General features: G+C 45.1%; 2 protein-coding genes across 6 annotated transcripts in view; one reads left to right on the top strand and one right to left on the bottom strand.

Moving 5' to 3' along the window:
- fam113 (family with sequence similarity 113) overlaps nucleotides 1-11,363 on the top strand; it is an 83,505-nt gene extending 72,142 nt beyond the window's left edge. For 2 of the 3 annotated variants that reach the window (XM_072256854.1, XM_072256855.1), the window contains one exon: nucleotides 9,319-11,363. In XM_072256854.1, the coding sequence (XP_072112955.1) occupies nucleotides 9,319-9,500 (182 nt within the window). In that variant the 3' untranslated portion in view covers nucleotides 9,501-11,363. The remainder of the gene's footprint in view (nucleotides 1-9,318) is intronic. The other variant, XM_072256853.1, reaches the window with a different exon arrangement.
- The window catches only part of LOC140196914 (dynactin subunit 1-like), a 379,455-nt gene continuing 368,501 nt past the window's right edge, over nucleotides 9,823-20,776 (bottom strand). For all 3 annotated transcript variants that reach the window (XM_072256848.1, XM_072256849.1, XM_072256847.1), the window contains one exon: nucleotides 9,823-10,281. In XM_072256848.1, coding sequence (XP_072112949.1) covers nucleotides 10,144-10,281 — 138 coding nt within the window. In that variant the 3' untranslated portion in view covers nucleotides 9,823-10,143. The remainder of the gene's footprint in view (nucleotides 10,282-20,776) is intronic.

The raw sequence follows: 20,776 nt of genomic DNA, 5'->3' as shown, positions 1-20,776 counted from the left end.
GGACAGTGAGGAAGGCGAACGTGTCTTACAGCGGGATCTGCATCAGCTGGGAAAATGGGCTGAAAAATATCGGATGGAATTTAATGCAGCTAGTGCTAGGCTTTGCATTTCAGTAGGTCTTACAGAGTGAACAGTTTGGCAGTGTGGTAGAACAAAGAGATCTGGGAATACACGTCCATAATTCGTTGAAAGTGTTCAATAGGGTCATAAAGAAAGCTTTTGGCACATCGGCCTTCATAAATCAATATATTAAGTACAGGAGATGGGATGTTACGTTGAAGTTCTATAAGACCTTGGTGAGGCCTGATTTGGAAGAAAATCTGCAGATGCTTGAAATCAGAGCAACACACACACCATGGAGGAACTCAGCAGGCCAGGCAGCATCCATGGAAAAGAGTACATTCGACATTTCAGACCTGCTGAGATCCTCCAGCATTTTGTATGTTGCTTGGAGTATTATGTGCAGTTTTGGTTACCTACAGGAAAAAATGTACACAAGGTTGAAAAAGTATACAGAAACTTTACAAGGATGTTGTCTGGAGGACATGTGTTATAAGGAAAGATTGAGTAGGTTAGGACTGTATTCCTTAGAATGTAGAAGACTGAGAGAAGAATTGATAGGGGTATACTAAATTATGAGGGGTATAGATAAATACAAGCAGGCTTTTTCCACTGAGGTTGGGTGTGTCTCCAACCAGAGACCATAGGTTAAGGGTGAAAGGTGAGAAGTTTAAGGGGAACATGAGGGGAAACTTCCTCACTTTGAGCTTGTGAGAGCGTGCAATGAGCTGCCAGTATAGAGGTCTATGGTCCCAGTGCAGGTCGCCGGGAGTAGCCAGTTTAAATGGTTTTGGTATGGACTAGAGGGGCTGAAGGGCCTGTTTCTGTGCTGTAGTTCTCTGTAACTCTAAAGCTCTCCCCAATTAGACCATGGTTTTCCAAGTGCTCAGAAATCCCCTCCCAAAGAATCAGACGAAAAAAAGGGTTGAAAGGTTCATTTATTATCAATGTATGCAACTCTGAAATTCTTCTCCAAGTAGCCCTGAAACCAAGAAAGGGAGCACCATCAACCCTGAAATCTCTCCTCCCCACACAAAAACAGAACAGGCCCATGTCCCCGAAATCTGCCTCCCCAGCACAAAAACAGAACAGGCCCATGTCCCCGAGATCTGCCTCCCAAGCACAAAAACAGAACAGGCCCATCCCCCCGAAATCTGCCTCCCCAGCGCAAAAACAGAACAGGCCCATGTCCCCGAAATCTGCCTCCCCGGGTCCCGCTCCGGTAGCCGTGATCCCCAGCGGTCAAAAGGCAGGCAGCTAGTGCTCACCTTCCGCAATCTCCTTGACGCTTCAGTCTCCTTCGTTGCTTTAACTGGTGAAATGGAGTTGAAGTCAGCTCACACCCCATCCATCAGCCTGTTCACCATGAGGTTCAGTCAAGATGGCGCCTCTGTACAATGCTCCTTTGGTCGATATTTTTTGGATAGATCATAAAACCATAGAAAAACTACAGCACAGAAACAGGCCTTTTGGCCCTTCTTGGCTGTGCCGAACCATTTTCTGCCTAGTCCCACTGACCTGCACACAGACCATATCCCTCCGTACACCTCCCATCCATGTATCTGTCCAATTTATTCTTAAATGTTAAAAAAGAACCCGCATTTACCACCTCGTCTGGCAGCTCTTTCCATACTCCCACCACTCTCTGTGTGAAGAATCCCCCCCCTAATGTTCCCTTTAAACTTTTCTCCCCTCACCCTTAACCCATATCCTCTGTTTTTTTTCTCCCCTTGCCTCAGTGGAAAAAGCCTGCTTGCATTCACTCTATCTATACCCGTAATAATTTTATATACCTCTATCAAATCTCCCCTCATTCTTCTACGCTACAGGGAATAAAGTCCTAACCTATTCAACCTTTCTCTGTAACTGAGTTTCTCAAGTCCCGGCAACGTCCTTGTAAACCTTCTCTGCACTCTTTCAACCTTATTTATATCCTTCCTGTAATTTGGTGACCAAAACTGAACACAATACTCCAGATTCGGCCTCACCAGTGCCTTATACAACCTCATCATAACATTCCAGCTCTTATACTCAATACTTTGATTATTAAAGGCCAATGTACCAAAAGCTCTCTGTACGACCCTATCTACCTGTGATGACACTTTTAGGGAATTTTGTATCTGTATTCCCAGATCCCTCTGTTCCACTGCACTCCTCAGTGCCTTACCATTAACCCTGTATATTCTACCTTGGTTTGTCCTTCCAAAGTGCAATACCTCACACTTGTCTGTATTAAACTCCATCTGCCATTTTTCAGCCCATTTTTCCAGCTGGTCCAAATCCCTCTGCAAACTTTGAAAACCTTCCTCACTGTCCACTACACCTCCAATCTTTGTATCATCAGCAAATTTGCTGATCCAATTTACCACACTATCATCCAGATCATTGATATAGATGACAAATAACAATGGACCCAGCACTGATCCCTGTGGCACACCACTAGTTACAGGCCTCTACTTTGAGAAACAATCCTCTACTACCACTCTTTGGCTTCTTCCACTGAGCCAATGTCTAATCCAATTTACTACCTCTCCATGTATACCTAGCGACTAAATTTTTCTAACCAACCTCCCATGCGGGACCTTGTCAAAGACCTTACTGAAATCCATGTAGACAACATCCACTTTCTTGGTAACCTCCTCGAAAAACTCCAATAGATTGGTCAAACATGACCTACCACGCACAAAGCCATGTTGACTCTCCCTAATAAGTCCCTGTCTATCCAAATGCTTGTAGATTCTGTCTCTTAGTACTCCCTCCAATAACTTACCCACTACCGACATCAAACTTACCAGCCTATAATGTCCCGGATTATTTTTCGATCTTTTTTTAAACAACGGAACAATATGAGCCATTCTCCAATCCTCTGGCACCTCGCCTGTAGACAGCGACATTTTAAATATATCTGCCAAGGCCCCTGCAATTTCAACACTTGTCTCCTTCAAGGTCCGAGAGAATACCCTGTCAGGTCCTGGGGATTTATCCACTTTAATTTGCCTCAAGATAGCAAGCACCTCCTCTTTTTCAATCTGTACAGTTTCCATGATCTCACTACTTGTTTCCCTTAATTCCATAGACTTCATGCCAGTTTCCTTAGTAAATACAGATGCAAAAAACCCATTTAAGATCTCCCCCATTTCTTTTGGTTCCGCACATAGCTGACCACCCTGATCTTCAAGAGGGCCAATTTTACATAGAACATAGAATAGTACAGCACAGTACAGGCCCTTCGGCCTACAATATTGTGCCAACCCTCAAACCCTGCCTCCCACATAAGCCCCCACCTTAGATTCCTCCGTATTACCTGTCTAGTAGTCTCTTAAACTTCACTAGTGTATCTGCCTCCACCACTGACTCAGGCAGTGCATTCCACGCACCAACCACTCTCTGAGTAAAAAACCTTTCTCTAATATCCCCCTTGAACTTCCCACCCCTTACCTTAAAGCCATGTCCTCTTGTATTGAGCAGAGGTGCCCTGGGGAAGAGGCGCTGGCTATCCACTCTATCTATTCCTCTTATTATCTTGTACACCTCTATCATGTCTCCTGTCATCCTCCTTCTCTCCAAAGAGTAAAGCCCTAGCTCCCTTAATCTCTGATCATAATGCATACTTTCTAAACCAGGCAGCATCCTGGTAAATCTCCTCTGAACCCTTTCCAATGCTTCCACATCCTTCCTATAGTGAGGTGACCAGAACTGGACAGAATACTCCAAGTGTGGCCTAACCAGAGTTTTATAGAGCTGCATCATTACATCGTGACTCTTAAACTTTATCCCTCGACTTATGAAAGCTAACACCCCATAAGCTTTCTTAACTACCCTATCCACCTGTGAGGCAACTTTCAGGGATCTGTGGACATGTACCCCGAGATCCCTCTGCTCCTCCACACTACCAAGTATCCTGCCATTTACTTTGTACTCTGCCTTGGAGTTTGTCCTTCCAAAGTGTACCACTCACACTTCTCTGGGTTGAACTCCATCTGCCACTTCTCAGCCCACTTCTGCATCCTATCAATGTCTCTCTGCAATCTTTGACAATCCTCTACACTACCTACAACACCACCAACCTTTGTGTCGTCTGCAAACTTGCCAACCCACCCTTCTACCCCCACATGCAGGTTGTTAATAAAAATCACGAAAAGTAGAGGTCCCAGAACAGATCCTTATGGGAGACCACTAGTCACAATCCTCCAATCTGAATGTACTCCCTCCACCACCACCCTCTGCCTTCTGCAGGCAAGCCAATTCTGAATCCACCTGGCCAAGCTTCCCTGGATCCCATGCCTTCTAACTTTCTGAATAAGCCTACCGTGTGGAACCTTGTCAAATGCCTTACTAAAAACCATATAGATCACATCCACTGCACTACCCTCATCTATATGCCTGGTCACCTCCTGAAAGAACTCTATCAGGCTTGTTAGACACGATCTGCCCTTCACAAAGCCATGCTGACTGTCCCTGATCAGACCATGATTCTCTAAATGCCTATAGATCCTATCTCTAAGAATCTTTTCCAACAGCTTTCCCATCAAAGACGTAAGGCTCACTGGTCTATAATTATCCGGACTATCCCTACTACCTTTTTTGAACAAGGGAACAACATTCGCCTTCCTCCAATCCTCCGGTACCATTCCAGTGGACAATGAGGACATAAAGATCCTAGCCAGAGGCTCAGCAATCTCTTCTCTCGCCTCGTGGAGCAGCCTGGGGAATATTCCGTCAGGCCCCGGGGACTTATCTGTCCTAATGTATTTTAACAACTCCAACACCTCCTCTCCCTTAATATCAGCATGCTCCAGAACATCAACCTCACTCATATTGTCCTCACCATCATCAAGTTCCCTCTCATTGGTGAATACCAAAGAGAAGTATTCAATGAGGACCTCGCTCACTTCCACAGCCTCCAAGCACATCCTCCCACCTTTATCTCTAATCGGTCCTACCTTCACTCCTGTCATCCTTTTTTTCTTCACATAATTGAAGAATGCCTTGGGGTTTTCCTTTACCCTACTCGCCAAGGCCTTCTTATGCCCCCTTCTTGCTCTTCTCAGCCCCTTCTTAAGCTCCTTTCTTGCTTCCCTATATTCCTCAATAGACCCATCTGATCCTTGCTTCCTAGACCTCATGTATGCTGCCTTCTTCCACCTGACTAGATTTTCCACCTCACTTGTCACCCATGGTTCCTTCACCCTACCATTCTTTATCTTCCTCACTGGGACAAATTTATCCCTTACATCCAGCAAGAGATCTCTAAACATCGACCACATGTCCATAGTACATTTCCCTGCAAAAACATCATCCCAATTCACACCCGCAAGTTCTAGCCTTATAGCCTCATAATTTGCCTTTCCCCAATTCAAAATTTTCCTGTCCTCTTTGATTCTATCCTTTTCCATGATAATTATAAAGGCCAGGGAGCGGTGGTCACTGTCCCCCAGATGCTCACCCACTGAGAGATCTGTGACCTGACCCGGTTCATTACCTAGAACTAGATCTAGTATGGCTTTCCCCCGGTCGGCCTGTCCACATACTGTGACAGGAATCCATCCTGGACACACTTAACAAATTCTGCCCCATCTGAACCCTTGGAACTAATCAGGTGCCAATGAATATTAGGGAAGTTAAAGTCACCCATGATAACAACCCTGTTATTTTTGCACCTTTCCAAAATCTGCCTCCCAATCTGCTCCTCTGTATCTCTGCTGCTACCAGGGGGCCTATAGAATATCCCCAGTAGAGTAACTGCTCTCTTCCTGTTCCTGACTTCCACCCATATTGACTCAAAAGAGGATCCTGCTACATTACCCACCCTTTCTGTAGCTGTAATAGTATCTCTGACCAGTAATGCCACCCCTCCTCCCCTTTTTCCGCCCTCTCTATCCCTTTTAAAGCACTGAAATCCAGGAATATTGAGAATCCATTCCTGCCCTGGTGCCAGCCAAGTCTCTGTAATGGCCACTACATCATAATTCCATGTATGTATTCAAGCTCTCAGTTCATCACCTTTGTTCCTAATGCTTCTTGCATTGAGGTACACACATTTCAGCGCTTCTACCTTACTACCTTTACACCGTTTATTCTGCTTCTCTTTCCTCAAAGCCTCTCTTTTATCCCTTACAACCCTTTTACTCTTAGTATACCTGTAAAAGCTTTTTGGATTATCCTTCACTTTGACTGCCAAGGCAACCTCATGTCTTCTTTTAGCCTTCCTAATTTCTTTCTTTAGCCTCCTAATTTCCTTCTTAAGTACTTTCTTGCACTTTTTATACTCCTCAAGCACCTTATTTACTCCCTGTTTCCTATACATGTCATACAACTCCCTCTTCTTCTTAATCAGAGTTGCAATATCCCTTGAGAACCAAGGTTCCTTATTCCTATTCACTTTGCCTTCAATCCTGACAGGAACATACAAATTCTGCACTCTCAAAATTTCTCCTTTGAAGGCTTCCCACCTACCAATCACATCTTTGCCAGAGAACAACCTGTCCCAATCCACGCTTTTTAAATCCTTTCTCATTTCTTCAAATTTGGCCTTCTTCCAGTTTAGAACCTCAGCCCTAGGACCAGATCTATCCTTGTCCATGATCAAGTGTTATTGATCTGGATCAAGAAACTGATGACATTGTCACCAAGTTTGCAGGTAATACCAAGATAGGTAGAGGAACATGTAATGTTGCAGATGCAGGGAGTCTGTAGGAGGACTTGGACAAGTTGAGAGAGTGGACATGGTGTTATGATCACTGTGCTCTGTGTGAAGAAGCCCCCCCAATGTTCCCTTTGTGCTCTCCTACACACACTTCCGTCACTTGTCCTAACTTGTTCCCTAATAGGAGATCTAATATCGCATCCCCTCTAGTTGGTACCTCTATATATTGATTTAGAAAACTTTCCTGAACACATTTTACAAACTCTAAACCATCTAGACCCGTAACAGTATGGGAGTCCCAATCAATATGTGGAAAATTAAAATCCCCTACCACCACAACTTTATGTTTCCTGTAGTTGTCTGCTATCTCTCTGCAGATTTGCTCCTCCAATTCTCGCTGACTATTGGGTGGTCTATAATACAACCCCACTAATGTGGCCATACCATTCCTGTTTCTCAGCTCCACCCATAAGGACTCAGTAGACAAGCCCTCTAATCTGTCCTGCCTGAGCACTGCTGTAATATTTTCCCTGACAAGCAATGCTACTCCCCCACCTTTCATTCCTCTGCTTCGATCACATCTGAAACATCGGAACCCTGGAATATTAAGCTGCCAGTCCTGCCCCTCCTGTAGCCAAGTTTCACTAATTGCTATAACGTCATAATTCCACGTGTCAATCCACGCCTTCAACTCGTCCGCCTTCCCCGCAATACTCCTAGCATTGAAATATATACACCTCAGAAGATTTTTACCACCACTCACAACCTTTCTATTTGCGGCTTTGCTTAAATTATGTTAAAAGTTCATTTTTCACCCCAGCCCCACTGTCAGCTCTGGCACTCTGGTTCCCATCCCTCTGCAAATCTAGTTTAAAGCCCCCCCCAATAGCACTAACAAACCTCCCTGAAAGGATATTGGTCCCCTTGTAGTTCAAGTGTAACCCGTCTCTCTTGTACAGGTCCCACCTACCCCAGAAGAGGTCCCAATGATCCTGAAATCTGAAACCCTGCTCCCTACACCAGTTCCTCAGCCACGTTCATCCTCCAGAGCATCCTATTCCTACCCTCACTGGCACGTGGCACAGGTAGCAATCCTGAGATTACCACCCTTGAGGTCCTGCTTTTTAACTTCCTACCAAGCTCTCTATACTCACTGTCCAGGACCTCCTCACTCTTCCTTGCTATGTCATTGGTACCGATGTGCACCACGACTTCTGGCTGGTCACCCTCCCACTTCAGAATGTCATGCAATCGATCAGAGACATCCTTGACCCTGGCACCCGGGAGGCAACACACCATCCTGGATTCTCTGGCACGACCACAGAACCTCCTGTCTGCACCTCTAACTATCGAGTCCCCTATCACTACCGCTCTCCTCTTTTTCCACCTCCCTTCTGCACTGCAGAGCCAGACTCAGTGCCAGAGATCTGGCTGCTGCAGCTTTTATGTCTTTTACGTTTGTTTTTTCTATCTTTTTTAAATGTTGCCTTGGATTTCTTGGACTCCGTAAGCACCTCATTTGTTCAAACCTGCCTATATCTACTGTGCTTCTCTTTTTTTCCTTTTAACCAGGGCCTCAACATCTCTTGAAAACCAAGATGCCCTACACCTTTATTCTGACAGGCACATACCAGCTTTGGACTCAAAATCTCTCTTTTTGAAAGTACACTTTTGCCAGCAAAACTGGCCTTTCTCCCATTTAGAATCTCAACCTGGAGATCAGACCTATCTTTTTTGCATATTTGCTTAATAGCATTCTGATGACTAGATGCAAAGTGTTCCTTTACACAAACCTGCCCTGTCTCATTTCCTAATAGCAGATCAAGTATTGCACATTCTCTCATTGGGACTTTTACACCTGATGAAGGAAATTCTCATGAACACGGTGACAAACTCTATCCCATCTAGTCCTTTGACCATATGGGATTCCCAGTCAGTATGCGGAAGGTTAACATCACCTACTGTAATAACCTTGTGTTTCTTCCAACAGTCTGCAATCTCTCTACAAAGTTGTTTGTCTAAATCCCTAAGGCTGTTAGGTGGTCCGTAATATAGTCCCTTTAACATGGTAATTCTTTTTTAATTTCTCAGTTCCACCTGTAATGCTCACTAGACAAGTTCTCCATTCTGTTCTGGCTGAGCATTGCCCCAATGCCATCCCTCCCACTCTGTCACGTCTAAAACAACGGAACCCTGGAATATTGAGCCGCAAGTCCTGTCCCTCCGGCGACCCAGTCTCACTAATGGCTACAATATCATAATTCCAGGTGTTGATCCATGCCCTGAGCAACCTTTTGATTCCTGACTTTGTCTGAGGCCTTACCAGCATCTGCCAGATGTGGACTTGCCTGAAAACCGCTGTTCCCAATTAACTCCTGTTAAATCTATCCCAATCACCTTGAAATAAATGCCCTGGTCCATGATTCAAGAAGGGAAATGGGAATAGTGGAAGTGAAGTTACTGGAATATGCAGCTTGAGATGGTGGTGGAGAGGGTGTCTTGTGCTACATGAACAGTGAGGGGAAGCACATGCAGAGAGATGACGTGCTGTGAACCTGTCATGCCCCATGACAGAACTTGCCCTTTTGCTCACACCCTTTTTCATTTTGCAGGAGCTGCTGCTGACAGGGCTTCTGCCATGGGCGACCCTCAGCGCCTGAATGGCCCCTGGCGACTGGCGGGCAACAGGCGCGTGATGAGGCGACGAGTGAACCAGGGACGGGCGCAGGAGCCATACAGCTTGGCTCATCGCGGTCGGACAGTATGCTCGGGCCGCAGGGGCTTCTCCCACTGACACCCTTGGACATGTCCTATGTGAGGAGGAATTGTTGGCTGTGGGGGGGGGTGGAGAAAGAGAGCCATTTTCAGGACCAAAAAAAAAAGCTGGCTTCTGTTGTGGAATGCAGCCACTGATCAGACCCCCGCCCACCCTTTGCAGTGTTACAGCTGCTGTAGCTACTTCCTTTCTCCCTCAGGGGTGGGATACTCTCCCCCCCCCCAAAAAAAATTTTAATTGTGGCCATTGTGCTTGCTTCCATCAAGCCCAATGTTACTTTCTGAGCGCAGTAGGCAGTGGTTAGAAGACGCCCTTTCCCACCCCAAAGGACAGACACCACACCCAGCAGTTTAGCATTTCATTTTATTCATGAACAGCTCCAACCAGCAGATTCAGAACCCCAGCCCCATGAGGACATCAGTCATCGGAAACATTCTGTCTGTCTGTCCAGTTCCTGTAGAAGCGTTGTCCTGCCGCTGGTGAGGGATTGGGCTGTGATGCTGCAATGTTTTTGGGGAGTGAGTGTGTATTCAGGTATAAGGGGATCTAGTTCATGTCAGCTCTACGCCTGGCTGTTTGTACTTGCAGGGTGTTGTGTGGGGGCTTTTGGAGAGGAAGGGTGAGGGGTCTAGGAGATTGAGGCCATGGGAGGGTGGTGTTTCTATGAGATGAGGCGGCTGTGTAACTGGTACAGTTGTTCCTGCTGCATCACCACACGGTGACACTGACCCTCACCCGGTGCACAGGGGAGGACCACCTTGCCCACACACACGGCGTCTGACCGCTGTTCCTCCTGAGCCTGTAACACAAACCAGTGAGATAGGTTCATTATCAGCACACCTCACAGGCAGGAAGGTGTGATAGAGGACAGCGACAACACTCCCATGCCCCAACCATTCATTACTATCCTGCTGTCTGAATGGGCAAGGACAGTGCAGCCCGCCAGTGAAAGAAATGGGAACTCACCCACACTGGCCTGTAGTGGCACAGTAGTTCTACATTATCCACCCTCCAGTCCAGAAATGAAGCACGAATCTCTGGCCTTCCCTATCCAGCCCTGATCCTCTTCCAGGCTATTTTAAACCTCCACTATCTTCTCCCTGCAAAACTTGTATGTTGTCCAAGCCATCACCACAAATTTTTGCCATCTGCTTAACCATTGTTTTCCCCACTACACGATAAATATTCATTAAAATTTTCATGGACACCCGTCCTTCCTCAGGAGGCTAAAGCAATCTGGCACACCCCCATTGATGCCAGATTTGGGTGCATCGTGGCCTAGTATGATAACTGCTCTGCCTGTGGAACCAGCCTCCCCTCCATGGACCCTATCCACACTTCCCACAGCCAGCTTCGTCAAAGACCCCTCCCATGGGGCAGGAGATACAAAAAGCCTGAAACCGTCCCTGCCACAAGGCTCAAGAATGGCTTCGACCCTGTCATAGATCTACTGAGTACAGTGACTTGAATTGACATTATGTTCTTGCACCTTATTGCCTGCACTGCAGTCTCTGTAACTGTGACACTTTATTCTGTATTGTTGTTTTAATGTAAGGTTTGGGTAATGATCTGATCTGTATGGACAGTAGGCAAGACCAGCTTTTCACTATCTCAGTACAGGGCAATAATAAACCAATTAAAAATCTCACCCTTTTCCTTTGCTTCTTCACTCAGACAGCCATGGTGTTCTCTCCCTAGCCACCATAATAATCTTAATATTTCTCTACAGTATCATGAGATTCTGCTTCAGCCAGGTTCGAAATCTTTTTGCCTTTCTAACTTCCCTCTGAAATCACCTGCATTTCTTGTGCAGTGGCTGCCTCCACATTGTCTGCACCAGAGTCTCAGTAAATGTCCTCAGCCAGGGTTCTCAACAGGAACATGCAGACCCTGACATCACTCTGTCAGAGGCTCATTTCCCTGCAGTCTCACCCATTCGACCTCTGCAAGACACCACCTAATGGCCCCGAAGTTTGTTCTGTCCTGCTTCAGGACTTTCCCATAACTGTTTTAAAACTAATAGAACTATGGTCACTGGACCCAACTTGCACCTCATGCCCCAGAAGATTCAGTCCTGTACCCCATCTATATATTGATAGAGAGTAACACACACAAAATTCTGCTGCAGCTCAGGCAAAATCCTGATGAAGGTTCACAGCCCAAAATGCTGATTGTTTATTCCCCTCTGTAGACCCTGCGTGACCTGCTGGATTCCTCCAAAATTGTGTGTGTTCTGGACTTGAAGAATCTCATTTTACCCTGAGATATAGAAGCAGAATTAAGCCATTGACTCTGCTTCACCAGTTTATCATAGCTGATTGATTACCCCTCTCAACCCCATTCCCCTACCTTCTCAGCATAATCTTTGACACTATGACTAATAAAGAACCTAATAACCTCTTTTTAAATATAATGACTTGGCCTCCACAGCCATCTTTGGCAATGTATTCCACTGATTAACCACCCTCTGGCTAAAGAAATTCCTCATCTCTGTTCTAAATGGACACCCCTCTATTCTGAGGCTGTGCCCTCTGGTCCAAGACTCTCCACATACATTCTCTCAAGGCCTTTCAATATTCGATAGGTTTCAATGAGATACCCCTGCATTCTTCTAAACTCCAGTGAACACAGGCCCTGAGTGATCCTCTTATGTTAACCCTATCAATCCTGTAAACCTCCTTTCGGCTCTCTCCAATGCCAGAACAATCTTTTCCTAGATAAAGGGCCCAAAACTGCTCATAATACTCCAGTCTGGTCTGACCAGTGTTTATAAAGCCTCATTATAACCTTGCTTTTATATTCTGCTCCTCTTAAAACGTATGCTAACATCACATGTGCCTTCCTCACCACCAAGTCAACCTGCAAATTAACCTTTAGGGAATCCTGCACAAGGACTTTGCATCACCGATTTTTGAATTTTCTCCATTTAGAAAATAGTCTGACTTTATTCCTTCTACCAAAGTGCATGACCATTCACTTCCCTAGAGTATATACCATCTGCCACATCTTTGCCCATTCTCCCAATCTAAGTCCTTCTGCAGACTCCCTGCTCTCTATCACTCAGCATTACTCATCGTACTCAGAAAAGCAGCTCTCGGACACATTTCACAAATTCTGCTCAGTCCAAACCTTTTACACCATGGCTGACCCAGTCTATATCAGGGAAGATAAAATCTCACTCTGATGCTACCCTATTATATTTACACCCAACTGCAATATATCTGCTCCTCCTGTTCCCACTACAGTAGTTCTGTTCCCAGTGAATGCAGAGCGGTGTTTATCAGCAGACAAGATGCACAGTGGAAATGCACATCAAGGAGGTGTATCCATCCGGGTTACCTGGAGAAATCGGCGGTAGCAGAACACCGCATTTGCAAAGGCCATAGGCTTAACTTCAATGGCACAAAACTACCGTGCCAATGGCTTGGTAAATAAAACGAGAGAGAAAGAATTTTAACAAAGACGAAGGTCTCGCTCTAAGTAAGAACTGGAATTTGATTGTAAACAAGGTGGGTCAGCGGAAACCTGATTGGATGAGGACTAACCAATCAAAGGGATGGAATACAGGGGTATAAATACCACCCGCCTAGACATGCCCAGTCATTGTCCCTGGAGATGATGGCAGAGTTGGTCATCGAAACGTCAGTTATAATTGATACCTGTAGTCGGCCAGAAGCCCGAGAAGTTTGCGGAAGGTGGTGGTGTGGGTGGTGTGGAGCACTGGCAAACGGAGTTTAACTCTGCCACACGTGAAGTGTTGCACTTTGATAGATCAAGTGTAAAGGGACAGTAGACGGTTAAGGGCGGGGCCTTAAGAGTACTGATGGATCTTTGGCTGCAAGTGGCCACGAAAGCATGCAGGCTGGGAGATAACTGACTCGTTCACTGATGTCAAGAAGTAACTGCAACAAGTCAATACTGGGAGCAATGGAGGTACCAGCTATCGTACTGGAAAAAAGTATTCCAGACAAGAACTTCCACCAGCTCATCCTACACCTGAACTATAAAAGATTCATTTAAAAATGTGAATTTTTGTAAAGAAACTTTGTAATTTAAAAAGTGGGCATCTAGCCAGCTGTGTGAACATTTTCCCTATGTATGCTGTATGCAGACAGCAGGAAAGTTCCCATTAGTCCACTGTCAACAGAGCCCCAAAATGGCATTTACAACAACCAACCACCCATGTGGTAATATATTGAGTGACAATTGAATTTGAGATGTTTATATACATATTAAATATCGGTATACAGTGGCATGCAAAAGTTTGGGCACCCCTGAACAAAATTTTTGTTACTGTGAATAGTTAAATGAGTAGCAGGTGAACTGATAAAGTCATAAAGGTATAGATGAAACATTCTTTTCAACAGTTTAAGCAAGATTAGTGTATTATTTTTGGAAACGATCAGTCAACGTTTCGGGCCGGAACACTTCATCAGGACTGTAGAGGGAATGGGCAGAGGCCCTATAAAAAAGATGGGGGAGGGTGGGAAGAAGGCTGGTAGGTTCCAGGTGAAAAACCAGTAAGGGGAAAGATAAAGGGGTGGGGGTGGGGGTGGGGGTGGGGGTGGGGGGGGGGAAGCAGGGAGGGGATAGGCAGGAAAGGTGAAGAAAGAATAGGGGAAAACACAGTGAGTAGTAGAAGGAGGCGGAACCATGAGGGAGGAGGTAGGCAGCTGAGGGAGGGGGCAGAGTGAAATAGGGATAGGGGAAGGGAGGGGGAGAGAATTACCAGAAGTTGGAGAATTCTATGTTCATACCAATGGGCTGGAGACTACCTAGATGGTGTATGAGGTGTTGCTCCTCCAACCTGAGTTTAACCTCATCATGGCAGTAGAGGAGGCCATGTATGGACATATCTGAATGGGAGTGGGAAGCAGAGTTGAAGTGGGTGGCTACCAGGAGATCCTGTCTGTTGTGGTGGACGGAGCGGAGGTGCTCGACGAAGCAGTCCCCCAATCTGCGTCGGGTTTCACCGATGTACAGGAGGCCGCACCGGGAGCACCGGATGCAATAGATGACCCCAACAGACTCACAAGTGAAGTGTTGCCTCACCTGGAAGGACTGTTTGGGGCCCTGAATGGTGGCAAGAGAGGAGGTGTAGGGACAGCTGTAGCACTTATGCTTACAGGGATAAGTGCCGGGTGGGAGATCCGTGGGGAGGGACCAATCCCTGTGGAAAGCGGAGTGGGGTGGAGAGTGAAAGATTTGCTTAGTGGTGGGATCCTGTTGAAGGTGGCAGAAGTTGCGGAGGATAATGTGCTGGATCCGGAGGCTGGTGGGGTGGTAGGTGAGGACACAGGGAACTCTGTCCCTATTGTGGTGACGGGAGGATGGGGTGAGGGCTGAAGTGGCCCCCCCCACCTTCTTTATAGGGCCTCTGTCCCCTCCCTCTTCAGTCCTGACGAAGGGTCTCGGTCTGAAACATCGACTGATCGTTTCCACGGATGCTGCCCGACCTGCTGAGTTCCTCCAGCGGGTTGTGTGTGTTGCTTAGACCACAGCATCTGCAGAATATTTTGTGTAGTGAATTATTTTTGTTTTGTACAATTTTAGAGTGAAAAAAAGGAAAGGAGCACCATGCAAAAGGTTGGGCACCCCAGGAGATTTGAGCTCTCAGGTAACTTTTATCAAGGTCTCAGACCTCAGTTAGCTTGTTAGGGCTATGGCTTGTTTACAGTCATCGCTAGGAAAGGCAAGGTGATGCAAATTTCAACGCTTTATAAATACCCCGACTCCTCAAACCTTGTCCCAACAATCAGCAACCATGGGCTCCTCTAAGCAGCTGCCTAGCACTCTGAAAATTAAAATAAACGATGCCCACAAAGCAGGAGAAGGCTATAAGAAGATAGCAAAGCATTTTCAGGTAGCCATTTCCTCAGTTCGTAATGTAATTAAGAAATGTCAGTTAACAGGAACGGTGGTGGTCAAGTTGAGGTCTGGAAGACCATGAAAACTTTCCGAGAGAACTGTTCATAGGATTGCTAGAAAGGCAAATCAAAAGCCCCATTTAACTGCAAAAGACCTTCAGGAAAATTTAGCAGACTCTGGAGTGGTGGTGCACTGTTCTACTGTGCAACGACACCTGCACAAATATGACCTTCATGGAAGAGTCATCAGAAGAAAAGCTTTCCTGCGTCCTCACCACAAAATTCAGCATCAGAAGTTTGCAGAGGAACATCTAAACAAGCCTGATGCATTTTGGAAACAAGTCCTGTGGACTGATGAAGTTAAAATAGAACTTTCTGGCCACAATGAACAAAGGTATATTTGGAGAAAAAAGGGTGCAGAATTTCATGAAAAGAACACCTCTCCAACTGTTAAGCACGGGGGTGGATCGATGATGCTTCGGGCTTCTGTTACAGCCAGTGGCACGGGGAACATTTCACTGGTAGAGGGAAGAATGAATTCCATTAAATACCTACAAATTCTGGAAGCAAACATCACACCGTCTGTAAAAAAGCTAAAGATGAAAAGAGGATGGCTTCTGCAACAGGATAATGATCCTAAACACACCTCAAGATCCACAATGGACTACCTCAAGATGTGCAAGCTTGAAGGTTTTGCCATGGCCCTCACAGTCTCCCAACCTAAACATCGAACATCTGTGGATAGACCTCAAAAGAGCAGTGCATGCAAGACGGCCCAAGAATCTCACAGAACTAGAAGCCTTTTGCAAGGAAGAATGGGCAAAAATCCCCCAAACAAAAACTGAAGGACTTCGCTGGCTACAGAAAGTGTTTACAAGCTGTGATACTTGCCAAAGGGGGTGTTACTAAGTACTGACCATGCAGGGTGCCCAAATTTTGCTTCGGGCCCTTTTCCTTTTTTGTTATTTTGAAACTGTAAAAGATGGAAATAAAAAAGTAATCTTGCTTAAAATATTAAAGAAATGTGTCATCTCTAATTTTATGCCTTTTGGAAATTAAGTCGTCTTTCACTCGCTTAGCTATTCACAGTAACAGAAATTTTGACCAGGAGTGCCCAAACTTTTGCATGCTGTATATAGATAGATATAGATGACCTGGATAGCAAGGTGCATAAACTATGACGATTGGTGCTGTTGTGGATGGTATATTAGAGCCTCTGGCAATGACTTTTGCATCATCAATGGGGACGGGAGAGGTTCTGGAGGATTGGAGGGTTGCAGATATTGTTCCCTCATTCAAGAAAGGGAGTAGAGATAGCCCAGGAAATTATAGACCAGTGAGTCTTACTTCAGTGGTTGGTAAACTGATGGGGAAGATCCTGAGAGACAGGATTTATGAGCATTTGAAGAGACATGATATGATTAGGAATCTTCAGCATGGCTTTGTCAAAGGTAACTCATGCCATACGAGCCTGATTGAATTTTCTGAGGATGTGACTAAACACATTGATGAAGGAAGAGCAGTAGATGTAGTGTATATGGATTTCAGCAAGGCATCTGATAAGGTACCCCATGCAAGACTTATTGAGAAAGTAAGGAGGCATGGGATCCATGGGGACCTTGCTTTGTGGATCCAGAACTGGCTTGTCCACAGAAGGCAAAGGATAGATGAGAGGAAGCTATTTGGGTGGAATTGAGGAATGGGAAAGGCGTAGTAACACTTATGGGGGTGTATTATAGACCACCTAATGGGGAGCGAGAAGGGGAGGAGCAAATTTGTAAGGAGATAGCAGATACTTGTAGTAAGCACAAGGTTGTGATTGTGGGAGATTTTAATTTTCCACACATAGATTGGGAAGCCCATACTGTAAAAGGGCTGGATGGTCTGGAGATTGTAAAATGTGTGCAGGATAGTTTTTTGTAGCAATACATAGAGGTACCAACTAGAGAAGAGGCAGCGTTGGATATCCTGTTAGGGAATGAGATAGGACAGCTGACGGAGGTATGTGTTGGGGAGCACTTCGGTTCGGTTCCAGATCACAATGCCATTAGTTTCAATATAATTACGGAGAAGGATAGGACTGGACCCAGGGTTGAGATTTTTGATTGGAGAAAGGCTAACCTTGAGGAGATGCAAAACGATTCATAAGGAATGGATTGGGACAAATTATTTTATGAGAAAGATGTAATAGAGAAATGGAGGTCATTTAAAGGTGAAATTTTGAGGGTACAGAATCTTTTATGTTCCTGTTAGGTTGAAAGGAAAGGTTAAAAGTTTGAGAGAGCCATGGTTTTCAAGGGATATTGGAAACTTGGTTCGGAAAAAGAGAGATATCTACAATAAATATAGGCAGCATGGAGTAAATGAGGTGCTCGAGGAATATAAAGAATGTAAAAAGAATCTTAAGCAAGAAATTAGAAAAGCTAAAAGAAGATGTGAGGTTGCTTTGGCAAGTAAGGTGAAAATAAATCCAAAGGATTTCTACAGTTATATTAATAGCAAAAGGATAGTGAGGGATAAAATTGGTCCCTTAGAAAATCAGAGTGTACAGCAATGCGTGGAACCAAAAGAGATGGGGGAGATTTTGAACAATTTCTTTTCTTCGGTGTTCACTAAGGAGAAGGATATTGAATTGTGTAAGGTACGGGAAACAGGTAGGGAAGTTTTGGAAACTATGATGATTAAAGAAAAGGAAGTACTGGCGCTTTTAAGGAATATAAAAGTGGATAAGTCTCCGGGTCCTGACAGGATATTCCCTAGGACCTTGAGGGAAGTTAGTATAGAAATAGCAGGGGCTCTGACAGAAATATTTCAGATGTCATTAGAAATGGGGATGGTGCCGGAGGATTAGCATATTGCTCATGTTGTTCCATTGTTTAAAAAGGGTTCTGTGAGTTTGATGTCAGTGGTGGGTAAATAGATGGAAAGTATTCTTAGAGATGGTATATATAATTATCTGGATAGACAGGGTCTGATTAGGAACAGTCAACATGGATTTGTGCGTGGAAAGTCATGTTTGACAAATCTTATTGAATTTTTTGAAAAGTTTACTAGGAAAGTTGACGAGGGTAAAGTGGTGGATGTTGTCTATATGGACTTCAGTAAGGCCTTTGACAAGGTTCCACATGGAAGGTTAGTTAGGAAGTTTCGATCATTAGGTATTAATATTGAAGTAGTAAAATGGATTCAGCAGTGGTTGGATGGGAGACGCCAGAGAGTAGTGGTGGATAACTGTGTGTCAGATTGGAGGCCAGTGATCAGTGGTGTGCCTCAGGGATCTGTACTGGGTCCAATGTTGTTTGTCATATATATTAATGATCTGGATGATGGAGTGGTAAATTGGATTAGTAAGTATGCAGATGATACTAAGATAGGTGGCGTTGTGGATAATGAAGTAGGTTTTCAAAGCTTGCAGAGAGATTTAGGCCAGTTAGAAGAGTGGGCGGAAAGATGGCAGATGGAGTTTAATGCTGATAAATGTGAGGTGCTACATTTTGGTAGGACTAATCAAAATAGGCCATACATGGTAAATGGTAGGGCAGAGGGATCTAGGAATAATGGTGCATAGTTCCCTGAAGGTGGAATCTCACGTGGATAGGGTGGTGAAGAAAGCTTTTGGTATGCTGGCCTTTATAAATCAGAGCATTGAGTATAGGAGTTGAGATGTAATGTTGAAATTGTACAAGGCATTGGTAAGGCCAAATTTGGAGTATTGTGTACAGTTCTGGTCACCGAATTATAGGAAAGATGTCAACAAAATTGAGAGAGTACAGAGAAGACTTACTAGAATGTTATCTGGGTTTCATCTCTTAAGTTACAGAGAAAGGTTGAACAAGTTGAGTCTTTTTTCTTTGGAGCGTAGAAGGTTGAGGGGGGGGACTTAATAGAGGTATTTAAAATTATGAGTGGGATAGATAGAGTTGATGTGGATAGGCTTTTTCCATTGAGAGTGGGGGAGATTCGAACAAAAGGACATGAGTTGAGAGTTAAAGGGCAAAAGTTTAGGGGCAACACGAGGGGGAACTTCTTTACTCAGAGAGTGGTAGCTGTGTGGAACGAGCTTCCAGCAGAAGTGGTGGAAGCAGGTTCGATATTGTCATTTGAAGATAAATTTGGATAGCCATATGGACAGGAAGGGAATGGAGGGTTATGGGCTGAGTGCAGGTCGGTGGGACTAGGTGAGAGTAAGTATTCGGCACAGACTAGAATGGCCGAGATGGCCTGTTTCCATGCTGTAATTGTTATATGGTTATATATGTTTGTAGACAGGTCATATTCTGCATGGAGGCTGGTGACCAGTGGGATGCCTCAGGGATCTGTTCTGGGACCCTTACTCTTCGTGATTTTCATAAATGACCTGGATGACGAAGTGGAGGGATGGGTTAGTAAATTTGCTGATGACACAAAGGTTGGGGGTGTTGTGGATAGTGTGGAGGGCTGTCAGAGGTTACAGAGGGATAGTGATAGGATGCAAAACTGGGCTGAGAAGTGGCAAATGGAGTTCAGCCCAGGTAAGTGTGAGGTGGTTAATTTTGGTAGGTTAAATATGATGGGAGAATATAGTATTAATGGTAAGACTCTTGGCAGTGTGGAGAATCAGAGGGATCTTGGGGTCTGAGTCCATAGGACGCTCAAAGCAGCTGTGCAGATTGACTCTGCGGTTAAGAAGGCATACGGTGTATTGGCCTTCATCAATTGTGGGATTGATTTCAAGAGCCGAGAGGTAATGTTACAGCTATATAGGACCCTGGTCAGACCCCACTTGGAGTACTGTGCTCAGTTCTGGTCACCTCACTACAGGAAGGATGTGGAAACCATAGAAAGGGTGCAGAGGAGATTTACAAGGATGTTGCCTGAATTGGGGAGCATGCCTTATGAGAATAGGTTGAGTGAACTCGTTCTTTTCTCCTTGGAGCGACGGAGGATGAGAGGAGACCTGATAGAAGATGATGAGAGGCATCGATCGTGTGGATAGCCAGAGGCTTTTTCCCAGGGCTGAAATGGCTAGCACGAGAGGGCACAGTTTTAAGGTGCATGGAAGTGGATACAGAGGAGATGTCGGGGTAAGTTTTTACGCAGAGAGTGGTGACTGCGTGGAATGGGCTGCTGGCGACAGTAGTGGAGGCAAAATAGATAGGGTCTTTTAAGAGACTCCTGGATAGGTACAAGGAGTTTAGAAAAACAAGTGCTATGGGTAACCTTAGGTAATTTCTAAGGTAGGGACATGTTCGGCACAGTTTTGTGGGCTGAAGGGCCTGTATTGTGCTGTAGGTTTTCTATGTTTCTTTCAAACATAGGAGCAGAATTAAGCCACTTGGTCCATCAAATCTGCTCTACCATTCCATCATAGTGGAATTATTAACCCTCTCAACCCCATTCTCCTGTCTTCTCCCTGTAACCTTTGACACCCTGACTGTTCAAGAACTT

The sequence above is a fragment of the Mobula birostris genome, chromosome 4, assembly GCF_030028105.1.
Source record: "Mobula birostris isolate sMobBir1 chromosome 4, sMobBir1.hap1, whole genome shotgun sequence".
Classification (NCBI taxonomy): domain Eukaryota; kingdom Metazoa; phylum Chordata; class Chondrichthyes; order Myliobatiformes; family Myliobatidae; genus Mobula; species Mobula birostris.
This window is presented reverse-complemented; position numbering and strand designations above follow the sequence as displayed.